The 16020-nt window shown below is 42.4% G+C and overlaps 1 protein-coding gene across 1 annotated transcript in view; it reads left to right on the top strand.

The window, feature by feature from the left end:
- Positions 1-14508, top strand: part of FREM3 (FRAS1 related extracellular matrix 3) — a 71738-nt gene extending 57230 nt beyond the window's left edge. The window contains exons 13-24 of the mRNA XM_054825299.1: positions 1321-1479; positions 2715-3018; positions 5007-5138; positions 5436-5764; positions 7234-7426; positions 8196-8300; positions 8555-8682; positions 9610-9744; positions 11612-11738; positions 12785-12972; positions 13059-13205; positions 13978-14508. Coding sequence (XP_054681274.1) covers positions 1321-1479; positions 2715-3018; positions 5007-5138; positions 5436-5764; positions 7234-7426; positions 8196-8300; positions 8555-8682; positions 9610-9744; positions 11612-11738; positions 12785-12972; positions 13059-13205; positions 13978-14508 — 2478 coding nt within the window. The remainder of the gene's footprint in view (positions 1-1320; positions 1480-2714; positions 3019-5006; positions 5139-5435; positions 5765-7233; positions 7427-8195; positions 8301-8554; positions 8683-9609; positions 9745-11611; positions 11739-12784; positions 12973-13058; positions 13206-13977) is intronic.
- Positions 14509-16020: the final 1512 nt, after the last annotated feature.

Below are 16020 nucleotides of genomic sequence, written 5' to 3' on the forward strand. Positions count from 1 at the left end.
CAGTCTGGTATTCATATGCTCCTGTGGTTAGTTTGGTGCATAGCTGTCTAAATAGTGGTATAAATTAGCTGTAAATCCACACACTTTGAACAGTCTAGAAGCGTTGAATTACAAATTTTATGTGTGACCCACTATATGCTTCACAGAGAGTTTGGCAGTGGTGAGCTCTCTCATTCTTTCCAAGTTATTGGTATACATCTCAGGAAAATATAGTGCACTAACTGGCTTGTAGAAACCTGTTCTGACTTTTCCCATTAGAGATGACGAAAAGTATCAAAAGATTCAAAGATATAAAAAAAGAAAGCAAGAAGCTGTGATTGGCAGTTTTTTGTTTGTACTAATAATGTCTCTGGCTGCTACCAGACCCAGTACAATGGAGAGACTGTGCTGGTCCCTCTCTAAACATGTGTGGAGAGATGTAATTTGACTCAAACAGTAGCAACTTCTCACTGCAATGCTATATAAAATAAATTACTAGACACGGAGAAACTATGTCCCTGGGATCCATTACATCATGTATATTATACTTTGATAAATTTGTAGGCTGCTATTTTAAAAACAGAGGCTCTAAAATTAACACACAGTCTTTATACTTAAGCTGGTAAAAGCCTAAACTGGCTGTCAAGTGAGATCAAATTGATGTGTAGGCTGAAACTACTACATGGTCTCTGAATTAGTTTAGGAGAGTTTGGGGGTTCATTTTTGTATTTTATGTTTGTGGCAAGGTTTTGGGAGGGTAGATGAGTCAGGAATGAAGTTGAGCATGGGAAAACGAGGAGGAAAGGTGGTGTTTTAATGTTTGTCTTTTGTTTCTTACTACCCAAATCTACTTTAATTGGCAATAAATTAAATTAATTTTCCCCAAGTTTAGTGCATTTTGCCAGGTAGAGTAATTGGTAAACCATCTCCCTGTCTTTAGCTGCACCCATGAGCTTTCTCATCCTATTTTCTCCTCCTGCCATGCTGAAGATGGGGAGTGAGTGAGCAGCTGGGTGGATGTTTGACTGTTTGCCAAGGCTAAGGTGTTTGGTTTTTTTAAAGAAAAATTGGATTATTTTTATTTCCCTTTTCCTAGTGTTTGGGGAATTAATTCTTCCTTAATTTTTAGCTAGTTGCTGGTGAAGAGGTTTTAAGTGGAAAACCGTTAAAAACCACTGAGGATTGAATCTTTTTTAACACAAGTCACCATTTTATCAAAGAATCCTGGGTAAAACCAGAATGAGCTTGGTGGCAGAAATTAAGTTGCAGGCACTACTTCTCCTTCTCCCTCCATTCTTTATTTCCAGCAGTATACATAACCTTTTCTCTTTCTCAACTCAGATGAGTAAAGCCATTGTGTACATAGAAGAAATGGACAGTGTTGCAGATGTGACATTTCCAGCTGTGCCCCAGGTTGTCTCACTTCTGATCTATGATAATACTGCTAAAAGCAAAGAGAATCCACACCCTCCAACTGGCTATCCTGTTGTCTGTGTAACGGTAAGGCTTGTTTCTGCATGCTTTTGTCCAACTTACTCCTTCCGTGCTCTGGACCATGTAAGAAAATGGAAACAGTATTAAATTCTGGAAAATGATGACTGAAAGCAGCAGATTGTTACTGTGTCAGAGGCACTTTCGAAAGTCTTTCTGCTGACCTAACTTCAGGAAAGAGAGCTTCCAGGAGAGGGTCAATAAAACTCCTAACCTCTGACAGCTCTTTCTGCAGTGTTTCCTGCAGACCTAAATAGGTCTTTAGTACTGGGCTGTGCTGCCAAACCAATAACCGGTTCCAGGGGATGACTGGGACACATGGAATTGGGGCCGGAAAAATAGCAATTCCTAAACCTAAAGCTGAGCAGGCAGTAAGGTGAGGAGGAGATAAGTCCTGCCCAAAAAAAGGTTGGTGGCTGGGCCATACAGAGCTTTCCAGAAACAGTTCACGTCGTGGACTTTGTGAGCAGAGCTGCGCCATGAGCAGCTGAGCAGCAGATTTTACCAAAGTTGACTGAACAGCCTCTGGTGTCAGCCATCTGTCATCTGCAGGAGACTGCTCTCCCGGACAGACCTGGCAGAGGGACACGTGCTTGTGCGCCTGCTGCTTCTGTGTAAAGTCAGGTGTTTTAAACTGTTCATTAAGGATGATTTTGAGAGGGAAAAAAACAAAGCTGCATTTTGCACTAGCAAAAAACACGCATGCATCTTCACTCCTGCTCGATTCTGTTGTGGGAGCAGCAACAGACTGCTGGGGAGGGTGCAGGTGTAACTTGCCAGCTATTTGCCAGGGATGTATAAATTCAGGCCATTCATTTTATGTTTCTAACGGTTTCTAATTACAGTGGTTTCGCACTGGGATTTTTCAGGCTAGGGTGTCTGAATTTGGAACAACCGACTTTGATGTTGTCAATAAGAATTCAGTTTTTTGGAGTTAGCACTAGCATTTTCCAGGTTTGCATGGTCAGAGGTGACACATGAGTTGTAACAACAACTCACTACTATCTGGGTTTGGTTTTTTGTTTGTCTGTTCTTGTTTTTAATTTAAAAAGCCCCATGGCATTCATTCTTATCCCTTCAACTAAGGGGAAAATAATGTGCCTGCGTAAAGGTCTTGTCTTGCTGATACAGTTTTAGTAATAAGCACAGTACCGTTAGAATAATGCTTAACAGTTTGCTTGCTTGGAGCAGGTGTAGGTAAGAATAGATAACCCTCTTTATTTTGTGTAAACGCCAACCCATAGGCATGCAATCCCAAGTATTCAGACTATGACAAAACCGGATCCATCTGCGCCACAGAAAACATCAATGATACTCTGACCCTGTACCGCTGGCTTGTCAGTGCTCCAAGTGGGAGTGATGGTGTCACCAGCCCAATGAGGGAAGTGGACTCCAACACTTTTTTTACCAGCACCAAATCCATCTCCCTGGACTCTGTATACTTCCAGGCAGGCTCCAGGCTTCAGTGTGCAGCTCGAGCTATGAATGCCAATGGTGATGCAGGTCTGGAGCTGCTAAGTCCAATTTATACAGTAAACAGAGAGGAAGGTAAGTTGCTAATGATGGGAATTAGGTAGCCTTTCTTGGGAAAAGCTGATGGTGGTCTGCTATGGGGTGTTTTGTTTTAGGGCATTAGTCCTCGTATGTTAGTTAATTTTTTTTCATACACATATGAGACTGTTGCTAGTGAAAGGCAAAAGCATCTTGTAATTGTCTCATCAGCTCTGGTATTTCAAGAGTTTGTGTCCATCATAGGTCATGTGTAAAAGATTGGTGGGTGCATTGTGATAATGATTTTTTTACACCTAATTGGACTAGTGAGTAGAGCAGAATTTGACCTCCCCAGTCTTGAGTCCTTTGCTTTTCTCAATATACGTATTTCAAATACACCTCTGTTTCCATGTGGTTTTAGTTTAAACAACACAGCTACTGACACTGAAAGCAGGTTATAGGTGTATTGAATTTGCTGTTGTCTAAAGACCTGTAGCGTAAAGACAGTTAAAATATAGATGCTGGAAAAGGGTGGGGGCATGGAATCCATGTGGAAATTCAGATATTGCAGCACTGCATGCATAACTCTGCTGAGAACTTAGGCTATGCCTCAGAAGGTAAGGGGATGTCCTAATTCTGGGTATAGCTCGCGTCCCTCAGGTTTCTTAACTGTGATCCATATCTAGATGCGTATGTCTGATCTGTCGCTTTTCCTCAGAAATACGGATGAGGAAAATGCATCTTTTTGCTCGATCAGTTGACTAGAGCAGTTACTTGGGAGTTACTTTAAAGTGCTGTTCTGCCCAAATTAAAGTAGGAGCCTGACTTTACTACATCTCGGGATTCAGTGGGCCAAAATGTTGGGTTCTAGGGGATGACTCTGTCTCTTTAGACTAAAATGTTTCATTTAAGCTCTATAATTAAATACTCACTGGGTGAGAGAAGCACTAGCTCACCGACTATGCAAGTGGGTCATGCTCTGCTTCCTCAGCTCTCTGTTTTGTGCAGTTCAGTCCTTCTGCTACATCTCCTCTGCTACATGGAGTCTTTCACCTCCATCTCCTCCGGCGCAGTGCAAAATCCCTGGGTAGGATTGAACTATGTGGGAAGAACTGAAAAAGTTTTGTATTACCAGGGCATCTGTGATGGTCGTGTTGTTGACAGGCTACTGCTACTACAAGATGAGACAAGGCTTGTTGATAAGAGGTAGTATTTTCTGTTAAGATCACAAGTTGAGGAAGGAAGGAAAGCTTTTGGGCTTGTAATCCAGACTGAAATCTGTCAAGGTTTTAGGCAGTTGTGTACATGCTCAGTGACTGAAAAGTCTCCCTTGAGACTTCCTATCTTTAGGAAGTTAGGCAGTAGCCTGTGAAGTTTTCAAGATTCTCTGAGGCTCCTAAGTGTTAGATTTATAGGTCTAAAGTGGCCATTATCCACCATACCTCCTCTGTAGACTTACCGCTATGCTCCTAAAGTGACAGTTCTGTGTATAATTTAACTGGAAATGATCTTTGGCTCAGTCATACACAGAAAAAGAAACTGAAATACCTCTCCAGTGTAAATGGTGGGCCCTGCAGAACAGCACAAACTGCCCCTATATATTTTAGTTAGCTGTTGTCTGCAAGACATTGGCTCCCCTCAGACAACCTTTTTTTTTTTTGTGGCAAGAGCTCAGGTGTGGTTGTGAACCACCCTGCCCTTCACCTCAGTAAGCGATGGCTGCCAAGGTAAATGCTGGTGTAAAGTTGCCATCTCCCCATTTCTAGGGAAGAAGAACAAATCCTTGTCAGAAAGAGGTCAGGTTCCTCAGCTGCTGCTGGGCATTGAAGGGTTTCCACACTTCCACACTCTCTGGAAAAGGACCTCTTGGCCTTAGGAGTTAGACCAGGCAGCAGGGGAAGAGCTGCGAGGAGCTCCCTAATTAGCCTGTCAACATTTTTGCATTTTTCTGACCCAGCTTCATGGACAGATATCTCCAAGCTGCTTAACACAGACATGACACATTTTAGCAGGCATCTCACAACCTGTCTTTCCCCTTTGCTCAGGTCTTTGCCAGCCTCGCACCCCAGGAACAGTAGGAGCAGAACCTTTCTCAGCTAAAATTCGCTACACGGGTCCAGATGATCCTGACCATCCCAATCTGATCCGACTAACAGTCACAATGCCCCATATGGACGGTAAGCATCAAGTGGTGAGAGTAACCACTTCATTAACATAGGCTGCTTTGGACTTTTCCTCTCCCACAGGTTTGTCTCCACATTTGTTTGCTGCATTGTGGCAGAACCACAAATAAACCGTGTTTAATGAACAGCTTGCCAATTGCAATGTTAAAGTATGGACGAAACATTGGGCATCCTTAGCTCCTATGTTCCCAGACTCCAGCTCTAAAAATATGTTCACAAGCAGTTAATGAATACTTCGTTTGCTCTTTTTCATTCAGGCTGTTAATGGGTCATGTGACATTTATGTTTTAGGAATGCTGCCAGTTATCTCCACGCGCCCCTTATCCAACTTTGAGCTAATGCTTAGCCCAGACGGCACTCGTGTGGGACACAAGTGCTCCAACCTACTGGACTACAATGAGATCCAGACCAAACATGGGTTTATTACAGAGGAAACTAAGAACCCCAAAGTGATTGGAGAAACATCACCTTACCAGTACAGCAGTGCTCTGCGATCCGCCAAAACCTTGCGTTTCTACCAGAACCTCAACCTTGAGGCTTGCCTTTGGGAGTTCCACAGTTACTATGATATGTCTGAGCTACTGACAGACTGCAGTGGCTCCATTGGCACAGATGGGCAGGTATGTGCCACTGAGGCGCCTTCCTCTCTCAACAGGAGCCTTTGGAAGCACAAGTCCAACAGAAAGTGTTACTAAGGATTGCACGAGAATGGATTTAGTCACTTTGCAGGCAGTTTGGTACGTGTTCACTTAGCACAAATGTTTTTAGAAGTACAGATCTGTTCCTTTGCACTGTATTTCTGTGCACAGCCACAATTCATCTTCCTGGTAATTGAGCACAGCTTACTGCATTGCTGTTGCTCCTAGTGTGGATTTTAGAAACTCTGCTTTTTTGACTCAAAGAGCTTTTCCAAACTGTGTACATGCTTGTGCTATCACCCAAAGCCTGTGTAACACCATATTCAAAGAGGTGGCTATGATTTTATTGTCTTATAGAAGTAAACCATAAGTATAAAGTATGTCGTTGACCCTGGAAGTGTGTTCCAAGGCTACAGAAAAACATGCTTTTTTACCAAAAAACCAACAAAAACACTCTTTTAATTAGAAGCTGTGATTTAGGCTTACAGCATTTGCGCTTTAGGCAGAGCTGTCAGGTAGGTGAGATTTTATAAATAGAAGCTTGGTTGATAAGGAACAAACAAAAAAAGTTTACCCAAAATATGATTTTTCCACATACTTTTCCTGAGTAAAACAGGCTATCGTTCCAAGTCTTTGATATGGATTAGATCAACATTGATCACAGAGCAGGCACGGTGGCTTCCTTGTGCTGTGTCTGACAGCACATTGCATTTCCTTGGAAAATAACCCAATGCACAAGCGCTCTGCAGCAATTGCACTTAAATTAGAGGAAATTCCAGGGGCTGTAGAGCCTCTGTGCTGACTCTGCCTTGAATCAGCCTTGGCTCAGCAGCTTGATGCTTTCCTGTTCCATAGGTGCTCAGCTGATGCTCAGTGACCAAAGAAGATTTAGTTACTAATTATCTGCTTGGCCGCCCATTCTGGTTGCTTGTTGGTTGCTTGGTAGAGAGACCTCCATAACTCAGGGCATAGTTTTAAACTGCAGTGTTTCAGGGTTTCACAATCTGTAGAGTTCAATCTATTGTAGAGGTAGGTGTTACTTACAGGGCTCGTTTGTAAATGTGTGTTTGATTTCTGAATGCCTAAGGAATCTGGTGGTTCTGATCTGGAATTTTAATTTAGGCCACCATCAATTTCTATGGAGTTTGTTTTGAAGGCTTTTTTTTAAAAAAGAAATAAATCCAAAGTAAAACAAAATCTTAGATGGTCCTTATTTTGGAGAGGTACAAACTCTGTTATGTTAAATTGGCAAAGGTTTGGGGACACTATCAAGTGAGGTGGTTTGCAGCACCTGAAATAATAGTGATGTCAGTAACAAATGAAAAATATTTCCGTGCAGTTTATTTTTTTGCTTAGGTTTAAACAGTGCAGTTCATGAGAACCCAAGGTTGGCAGTGAAAGCAATTTTGTTCAGGTTGCATGCAGTGACCCGGTACCTCAATGTTTTTCAGGTCTTAAATCTGGTGCAGTCGTATGTAACTCTGCGGGTGCCTCTCTATGTCTCCTATGTCTTCCACTCCCCTGCTGCCATTGGTGGCTGGCAACATTTTGATTTGCAGTCTGAACTGAGACTCACCTTTGTGTACGACACGGCTATCCTGTGGAAAGATGGGATAGGCAGCCCTCCTGAATCAGAGCTCCAAGGTGAGCTGTTTCAGATGCCATCATTTCTACACTCCATCCTATTCAATGTTCTGATGATGGGAGTTGTGTGGTCGATAACTTGTTGCTTTTTAGCCTTGAGAATCTCAAAAGCAGTAACAGCATGCTGACTCCTCAGTTAAAGCACCCACCCAAAGGACAATTATGTTTGGTTTTTAATGTGTATGTTACTAAACTAGATATTTTGAATCTTCCCTCAATTGCATGCTGCTTTTAAGCTATAAAAACCAAGACAAATTAATGCACAGACCAGCTCTAAAGTAGACATTCTTATGGAAAGATAGACTCCTGTGCTGAATTGGTACACGGTTACCGGGCAATGGAAGCACTTACATAGCCCAGTGCAGGGGAAGTGCCTGCAAAAGGGACCTTACTAGAGTGAGCAGCCTTGGTGTCTGTGTGACAAAAAGTCTCACACCCCTTCTTTCTCTTGCCTGCACTCTGTTGTATCAGCATATGTGGATATACTTCAGGTAAGTCTGGTCTTATGTCAGAAAAAGGGACAAAAAAAAAATCTGCCTTAATAGATTGAACCATTAGCAGGTGTAAATGAGTGCATTTCTTCTGAAGTTGGTGGGTTTGGAGATCTGTCTCAAAACAATCAATGTAACAGGGTTTAATATCTGTAAAGAGAACCAGGGTTTAGGTAAATGTTTCAGATCTCCAGATGCAGAAAATATATGAAGAGCCTTCCTTTAAAAATACACTCGGGAAATGGTGGTGGTAAAATCATTGGCTTTTGCCTCCCTAGGCTCACTTTATCCCACGAGTATGCGGATCAATGATGAAGGACGACTAGTGGTGAACTTCCGAACAGAGATTCATTTCCGGGGCCAACTGGTGATGTCCCACCCAGGTACGTACCAGCCTGTCCACCTCTGCGAGCCAGAGTACTTGTAGTGGTGTCTACCTGGCAGAAGAGAAAGGTATCGCAGTAAAGGGTCTGTCTCGGTGTAGAAGGAGATTCAGCAACTGAGGCACTTCCTTTTCTGGGGCGTAAGTTAATTTCTTTCCAATCTCTTGCTTTTTTGCTTTTGTGTGTTGATTTTATACCATGCCAGGCATCAGTGTTAATTATTGCAAATTATAATTTGCGTTTTATTCTTTCAGGAACATCTCTAGTATCAATGGTAATGTCTGCTGACCACCCTGGCCTCACGTTTACACTCAGTCTGTTACGAAGCGAGCCGACCTTCCACCAGCCTGTGCAGCAGTGGAGTTTTATCTCCGACTTTGCTGTGAGTTTGCATTCAGACTTGAATTTAGGGAAGCAAAGGGGATATCAGTTTTTAATGTACTTTCCATGCAGTCATCAGCACTATAAGATCAGTGAGCATCAACTCATTTGGATGCGGTCATGTGTTTTCATTACACAATGAGCAGTCAGAAGTCCCTGGTGTCCCTGGAGCTTGAGTCCAGCGGCCTGAACCCGTGCTCCCGCTAGCCGGCACCATTCACTGAGCAGGCCAGTGCTGGAGCTGTGGGCCTCTCTTGAAGAATTTGTCTTAACGTTATCTCCCTTGGCATTGTGAGGAAACTGTGATCCAGGAGTTGCTGCTGCTGCTATAAGAAGCTGGATTTTTCCCCACCTGTGGCAAAGCTGCTTGGCTCCTGCTGAGCTCAGGAGTCGGTGGGAACTACTGTGGCCCCAAAGCCTGTGCCTCTAATATGGCAGAAGAGGCTTGCTTAAAAGTGTCTTGCTTCTGTGAGAGGGACACAGCCCAGTTACTCAGCTCTTGCTGAGCTGGCAGGAAAGGAGCCATTTGCATTCACTAAAAATCCAGCCAAAATCATCTTCTCTTCAGAGAGATTTAGTGTGTTAGATTTGGACATTGACATGTTCGATTCCCACCACCACCACAGCAATGTCAGTCCCTCAAAGGCCTGATCACAGGTATTCTGTATTAGTCCTCGTTTTACAGAGGAGTAGAGGAGAGACAGCGTGTGTCAGTGCCTTGCCTATGCTGCTGAAGTACGCCGACGGTGTTGGTGCACGCGCTTCCTGCACGAGGTAAAGCAGCATGATTGCAAACAGCAATGTCCAAGTTTGTGAAAGTGTTTAGGATGCTGCTGGGAATTCAGCTTCACCTCGGGGGCAATGTGAACTGAAAAAACAATTGTTCAGAGACTCGGGAGAAACGCTCATTTCTCTAAACTTTTTGCAGGTACGAGATTACTCAGGTACTTACACTGTGAAATTCATCCCTTGCACTGCTGTGCCTGGTCAGCAATATGCCCTTCCTGTCATCTGCAACCCACGGGACCCAATTGCATTTGATATGGACATCAGGTTCCAACAGGTACACCATTTTACTTAGGACTTACACGTTTTTCCATGAAGCCTCATGGGTAAAACCAGCCAAAAAGCAAATTTAGGCTGAAATGCAGGTGTTCTGTAACCACTGAAAGAGATGTTCTGGCATAGGCCATCCAGTACCAGTTTTCAAGAGAAAATTGTGGAGTATTTCAGATGGCTTCAGAAGGAATTTTACCGTGCTTGTAGACTGCTCTAGATCTCATCTTCTCAGGTGAGATAAAATCAAACTGAATTTTTTTCCCCATTAATTAAAATCTTATTTTTCCATTTATTTACCTCACAGTCCAGCCTAGTCCCAAGTGCTTTGCTGCTTTTTTTCAGAAAGGCAGGGGCTGAAGGGGGGAAGGTATTTTAGTTCTAAGCAAGATTGTTTTCGAAAATAACTCATAGTCCTGAGGTTGATTTTTAAAACTGAGATTCAGTGTAATAGAATTGTATCTAGAGGATCTTTTTCTCAAGCGGTGGGAAACACTTCATTCAATGTTAGTGTGGCTTTGTGACAGTTTTCCTGTATATATTAAATAAAAAAAAAAAAAAAAAGCAGTGCACCAAGCAGCAGTAACTTACTATTGTTGACTGTTACGAAGACCAGATTTTCTCTTGCAGGTGACTTGAGGAATGACTTGAATAGCATTTGGAGACCAAGGGCTCTGAATCTGAGACTTAACTTCCAGTGAACGTACCAAACTTTTAAAAAGTTCTTAGTATAACATTGCATCGTTCAGTCAATGCATAACAAATGACCTGATTTCTGCCCCCCACAAAGTGCTGGATACCTCAGAGGCCTTGGCAGTGTCGGTGAGAGCTGTTCAGCCCTTTTGACCATTAGAGCTGCTCTTCAGCCTTCTGCTTCGTTATCCGGTTGCACGGCACATGTGGCAAGTGTGGAGACAGCTGTATTACATGCAAATTAACTGATTGTCTCAGTCTTGTTTGCTCAAAGGATTGGTGTTGAATTTAATTTAAAGATAATGCTTCAGCAATAGTCTTCCTGCTGCCACCTTATAATGCAGGATGTGAGTGCTACACAGGAAGAGGAAAATGATTTGATGAGGAAAGAAATAACTGGAGTTGTGGTGGCATTTGCATATTAAGTTAATTTTGCACTTCTGTGTGTATAATCACACCGTTATGACTTACCCCTAGATGCTAGGTTTATTGTGGTCAATAAGATTAAATAGTGACATGAGACAGTTTAGTTCTTTACCTTATTTCTGTGTTGGAGAGCCATTTGCCCTCTGTTCCCCTCAACATCTCCCTGCCATCACACGTGTGCAGCACACCGGAGTGCTGGAGTTGCAGGGCAGGCACAGACCCGTGGCCCGGTGCCAGCTTCCTCCATCCGAATGTGGGGGCTCCGTTGGGCTCCTGCAGCCATGAGGTGTTTGTGGTGGGGAAGGCAGAAAGGTGGTGACTGGGAGAAACCTACCATTGCACCAGCAGAGTTAACCAACTTGTGAGCAGCTCCTATGTTGTCACCAGGTGTGGGCCATGGGCCAGGTTACTTTTCTGGGCAAATTGCAGGTAGCTTCTAGGTCACAAGTTCTCCCAGTAACTTTTGCAAGTCTCACTGAAAAGATACGTTGCTGCCCTGTATCTGAAGAAACAGATCTTTTGCTGTTTTACTCTGCAATGTTGAAATAAAGCACTACAATTGTGTATTTTAATAGGTCATGATGAGAAGCACAACAGGAACTTTATGTATATATGTAGGAGGGATTCTTATAAATGCTGTGTACTGCTGAAAGGTTTGATTAGCACATCACTACTATGGCAATGGTGTACGATGACCATTGTAAAGCTCCAACCAAGGCGTTTTTTTGATCATTTAATTTCACTTTTCCCCACAGGTCAGTGACCCAGTGGCAGCCGAGTTCAGTCTAAATACTCAAATGTTTCTGCTGTCCAAAAAGGAGCTTTGGATATCTGATGGATCAATGGGATTTGGCGAAGGAGCTGATGTAGCCTTTACCAAAGGTAAAAAGCCAATTGCAGATTCAGCATATTATGAAAGCTAAAACCAAACCAACCAGCAAGAGCCAAATATGTATTTTACTAGTTTTATAACCCCTACATGGCCTATGTATTTCCACTGCAGAAAAGTAAAATACAGAAGCACTAAAATATGATGTAATTTAGTGTAATTTAAACAGGCTTTGGATCTGTTTATGGGCTGTGAGAGGAAAAGCATTCCAAATGTAGGTGCAGAATTTAGGTGCATATATCTGAAACTGCAGTTCTGAAAACCCTTGCTCAGTTACTGCATAATCACATATTCCCCTCTCTCTGGTTATTTTGTTTTGAAGCTGCCCACACTAGAACTTTTTGCCCCATTTTGAGGGGGCTAAGTAATTCCAGTGCTTAAGTTATTCTAGTCAGAAATGTAGGAATTGAATTGTACACCTGAAGCTCCTTGACTTGGTCATGCAGCTGTTCTCAATTGCAGGCAGGTTGCACAATAACTGCAGCTGGCTTCAGCCAAGCTGCTTAGACTCATTCTTGATTTTTATTTTTCACTTCTGGCCCGGGGCAGGTGCTCTCGCACGCCGTACTCGCGCACTGACTGGAGCTGTTACCGGGTTCCAGGGAAACTCCTGGTAATGGCAGTATTGGACCAGAAATAATTTTGGTTTTAATTGGTCCCTTATTTGAGTTATCAGTCTGAACCCCAAATGTCCTGTTTATATCTTTATTTTGCTTGATATAATGCTATCAGGATGGATAGTTTCTTATATGTGAATATGGGTTGCCCTCTAGTGAAGAGAAGGGAAAAGATTGCTTAAAAGAAGAGCTGTGCTATAAGAACCACACATCAGTACGAGTTGTAACAGAAAATAAGACTAAGGCATATGATAAATTAGTAGTAACATCCACGGAACATCCTATCTTCATGTGCAAAGGGAAATACATTTAAAGCTAGATAATTCCTGTCCTGAGAATTTTTAACAGCAATGGTTTGGTAATAACTTCATTTAATAATTCTAAGTTGATATAATGCAAAATGTATTAATCTGCTTTACTAGGATCTGAAATCTATGGCCGAGTGATGGTGGATCCAGTTCAGAATCTTGGTGACTCCTTCAGCTGCAACATCGAGAAGGTGTTCCTTTGCACTGGCGCCGATGGGTACGTGCCCAAGTACATCCCAGACAGTCAGGAATACGGATGCCTGGCTGACTCACCCTCCCTCTTGTACAGATTCAAGATCCTGGTACGTAAAAAAAGAGTTATGGTAGCATGCTTTTTTAGATCCCCGATTTCCATGTGAATCTGGAAATACTAACTTACTTCCTTTAGGATAAAGCTCAACCTGAGACACAAGCGAGAGCTTTTGGAAACCTGGAGTTTCATGCCATGTTGGCAGCTGATCATGCAGATGCTTTTCCTCTAGTAAACCAGCCTGGTTCTGATGGTTTCAGCCTGTCATCTGCCCCACTCTTCCAGGTAAGTTGTCTGATAAGTATACCTCAGAAATTCTTTCATGCTAAAAGACATCTGGGGTGGAGAACAGAGCATGCAGGTACTCACAGCTCTGTGTTAGTCAGTGACGGACTTCAGCAACACATTTACTTTGCTCCCTCTCCCTGCCAGTATAAAACAATGACAGCATTGCTTTGTAACCCTGAGCTATCCTTCTGCAGCCTTGCTGTTATTGCAGACGTACACCTGTGACTGGGAGCAGAAGGCACTGATGTAGCTCTTGAGTCACTGGGGGCCTTTTTACATAGGAGAAAACTACAATATTAGACTTTATTTTCTTGCAACTAGAGGAAAAAAAAAGGTAATTTGTATATGATAAGAAATAAAAAGAGAACTATGCATCCTGCTTCAAGTCAGATTAATTCAAATTCCTGAAGTGGGGTTTTTTTTTTTTTTGTCTCCTGAAGTGGGGTTATTCTTGCCTAAATTAAGACTAGTGTTTTATTAGGTAAATGCAGTAGCCTTTCCACATTAACATTAGAAAGAAATAGGTTCTCTTAGAGCATAGTTTATCTGACCTACTTCAGCAATCTGCATTAGGAGAAGATTAATCCTATCTCCAAGCGCCTGTTTCTGCCGTTGACTTTAATTAGACATATTTGGCAGCAAACTTGGGACATCTGTCTGGATGAATCTGATGTTTGGTGTTTTGCAGCTTACAGTAAATGTGTGCGGGGAGGGGGTTGTTCTGGTTTGTTGGGTTTTTATTTGTTTGTTGTTGGTTGGTTATTTTAAGGTGGCAGCTGGCCGAGAATGGTACATTCATACTATTTACACGGTCCGATCGAAGGAAAATGCACACAGGCACAATGGCAAAAGAAGTCTTGACTACCACCATGTGTTGTCCTCTGCTAAAGGAAAAGGTAGCACCACGGCCTTTAAACGCAGTAGAAGAGCCAACCCAGATGCCCCGGTCTTCATGCAAGACATGAGAGCAGATAAAAACAGGGGCACGAATATTCAGCATATTGTACTTGATCGTTCTGACAAAGCTGTCATCATCCAGAAAGAGGTGGTCTCAGCTGGTGTGCTGCATCACAGGCCAGTTCTGGAAATCACAAGCAGGGACTCTGGAAACGGTATTGTACCCGTTACTGGAGGTTTGGCAGGACTGCTGTTTCTGGTCTGCACTGTGGTGGTAACTGGGTTTTTGGTGAAGCAGAGGAAACAGCTCTCTGCAGGGAAAAACAAAGCGCCCGTCTCCCACTCCAGCAGCAGTGACACTATGGCTGCACGACACAGCAGCAGTGACAGCTCAGAAGTCTAGCCAATTTCTTGGGTGCCTGTCTTTTAACATGTAATTTCACCAAAAAAACCAGACTCAAATCTAGCTCTCGGCTGACTCCTTTGCACAGACAATTGGCTGCTCCAGTTCTAATGGTGTTCAATTACATGTAATGGGCAGCTATTTCTGACAGGGTTGGTGTACTAGGTTCAGGTGTGAGTGAGTGACTGACAGAACTCAAACTAGTACTCCATGAATGGGAGTTGATGCTTTTTTTTAAAAAAAAAAAACAAAACACCAACCACTAATTTTTCTTTAATCTTTCGAATATATGCAGCTGTAAATGTGCCTTATATCCACAATGAAAGGTTGGTGCTTAGGATGCTGGTTTTGGTAACATGTACACAGTATCTAGCTTTCATATAACTTTGGGTGGGGGGTGGTGATGGTGTTTTTTTTAAAAATAATTATTGCTGAGGAAAGAAGAAGGTAGTAGTATTAGAATGGAAGCTAAGCGGTAGATGATTGTGTTCTTTTAAATGAGTGATACCAACAGTTTCCTCTGAAATTTTAATGAGGACCTCAGACATATGAACAGTGGTGGGAGACTCACACAGGTAAGGCTGTAATTGCAATTATCTGTAAGGAGAGCATTCCATGTGATCAATGAGCATTAGAACTATATTGTAAAGCCACACTAGAAAGAGTATCTTAATGCTTAGGTGCTGGCATCAAGTGCTTTCAAACATGCTTGAAGATTCTAGTACTTCAAACAATACTGACTGCCCTCCCATATTGTACAATAATTGCTTATCTTCCTTTGCTTGATACAGACATCACAGTATCAAAATACAGGCAAATACTTCTACAAGGTAGCTTATTTTGCCAGATGGCACTGGGGCAACATGCTTGTATCATCTAGAGCAAATACTTTGGTTTTTTTACTTCCACTTGCAAGAAAATGTTCTCTAACTAACTAGTAGGATGCCATTTGGGAGATCAAAGTTTAGTTCTTTTCACTTTCTGCATACTGGCACTTGAGAATTGTTAGCACAAATGAAGTGCTGCTCAGCTATTTAATAAATCTTTCCCTTCTGCTTCCTCTAAAGATTTGTAGTTAGGCTAGTTGTAAACAAGTTATCATGGCTTGTGGTTTGGGTTTTTTGGATGGTGATTGGGTTTGGGGGTTTTTTGTGCAAAGGAATGCTTTGAAAGAAAGGCTTCAGCATTGCAGCATTCTTTGCTTAGGGTACACTAAGTGTAAGAAAGAACTTAGTCTGATGTCTTCTAGGGCTGCCATGACAATTCAACTTGTGTTGTAGATTGGCTCTTAACTCTGCTGTACGTACCAAGTTCTTTTGACTTTTTGAAGAGCAAAATATGGGTACTGAACCTGTTTTCAGCTGGTGTGTGCAAATCAGTCACCAGCAAATAGAAACTCATTTAACATACCAGTAAAAACTGTACTGCTGGACATGACATTGCAGCTTTTTTCTTAAGTTGCTTTTTCCTTAAGTGCTTGTACTCCAAAAAAGCTGCTTTTTCTAGGGACAC

Source organism: Grus americana, chromosome 4 (genome assembly GCF_028858705.1).
Source record: "Grus americana isolate bGruAme1 chromosome 4, bGruAme1.mat, whole genome shotgun sequence".
Lineage (NCBI taxonomy): Eukaryota > Metazoa > Chordata > Aves > Gruiformes > Gruidae > Grus > Grus americana.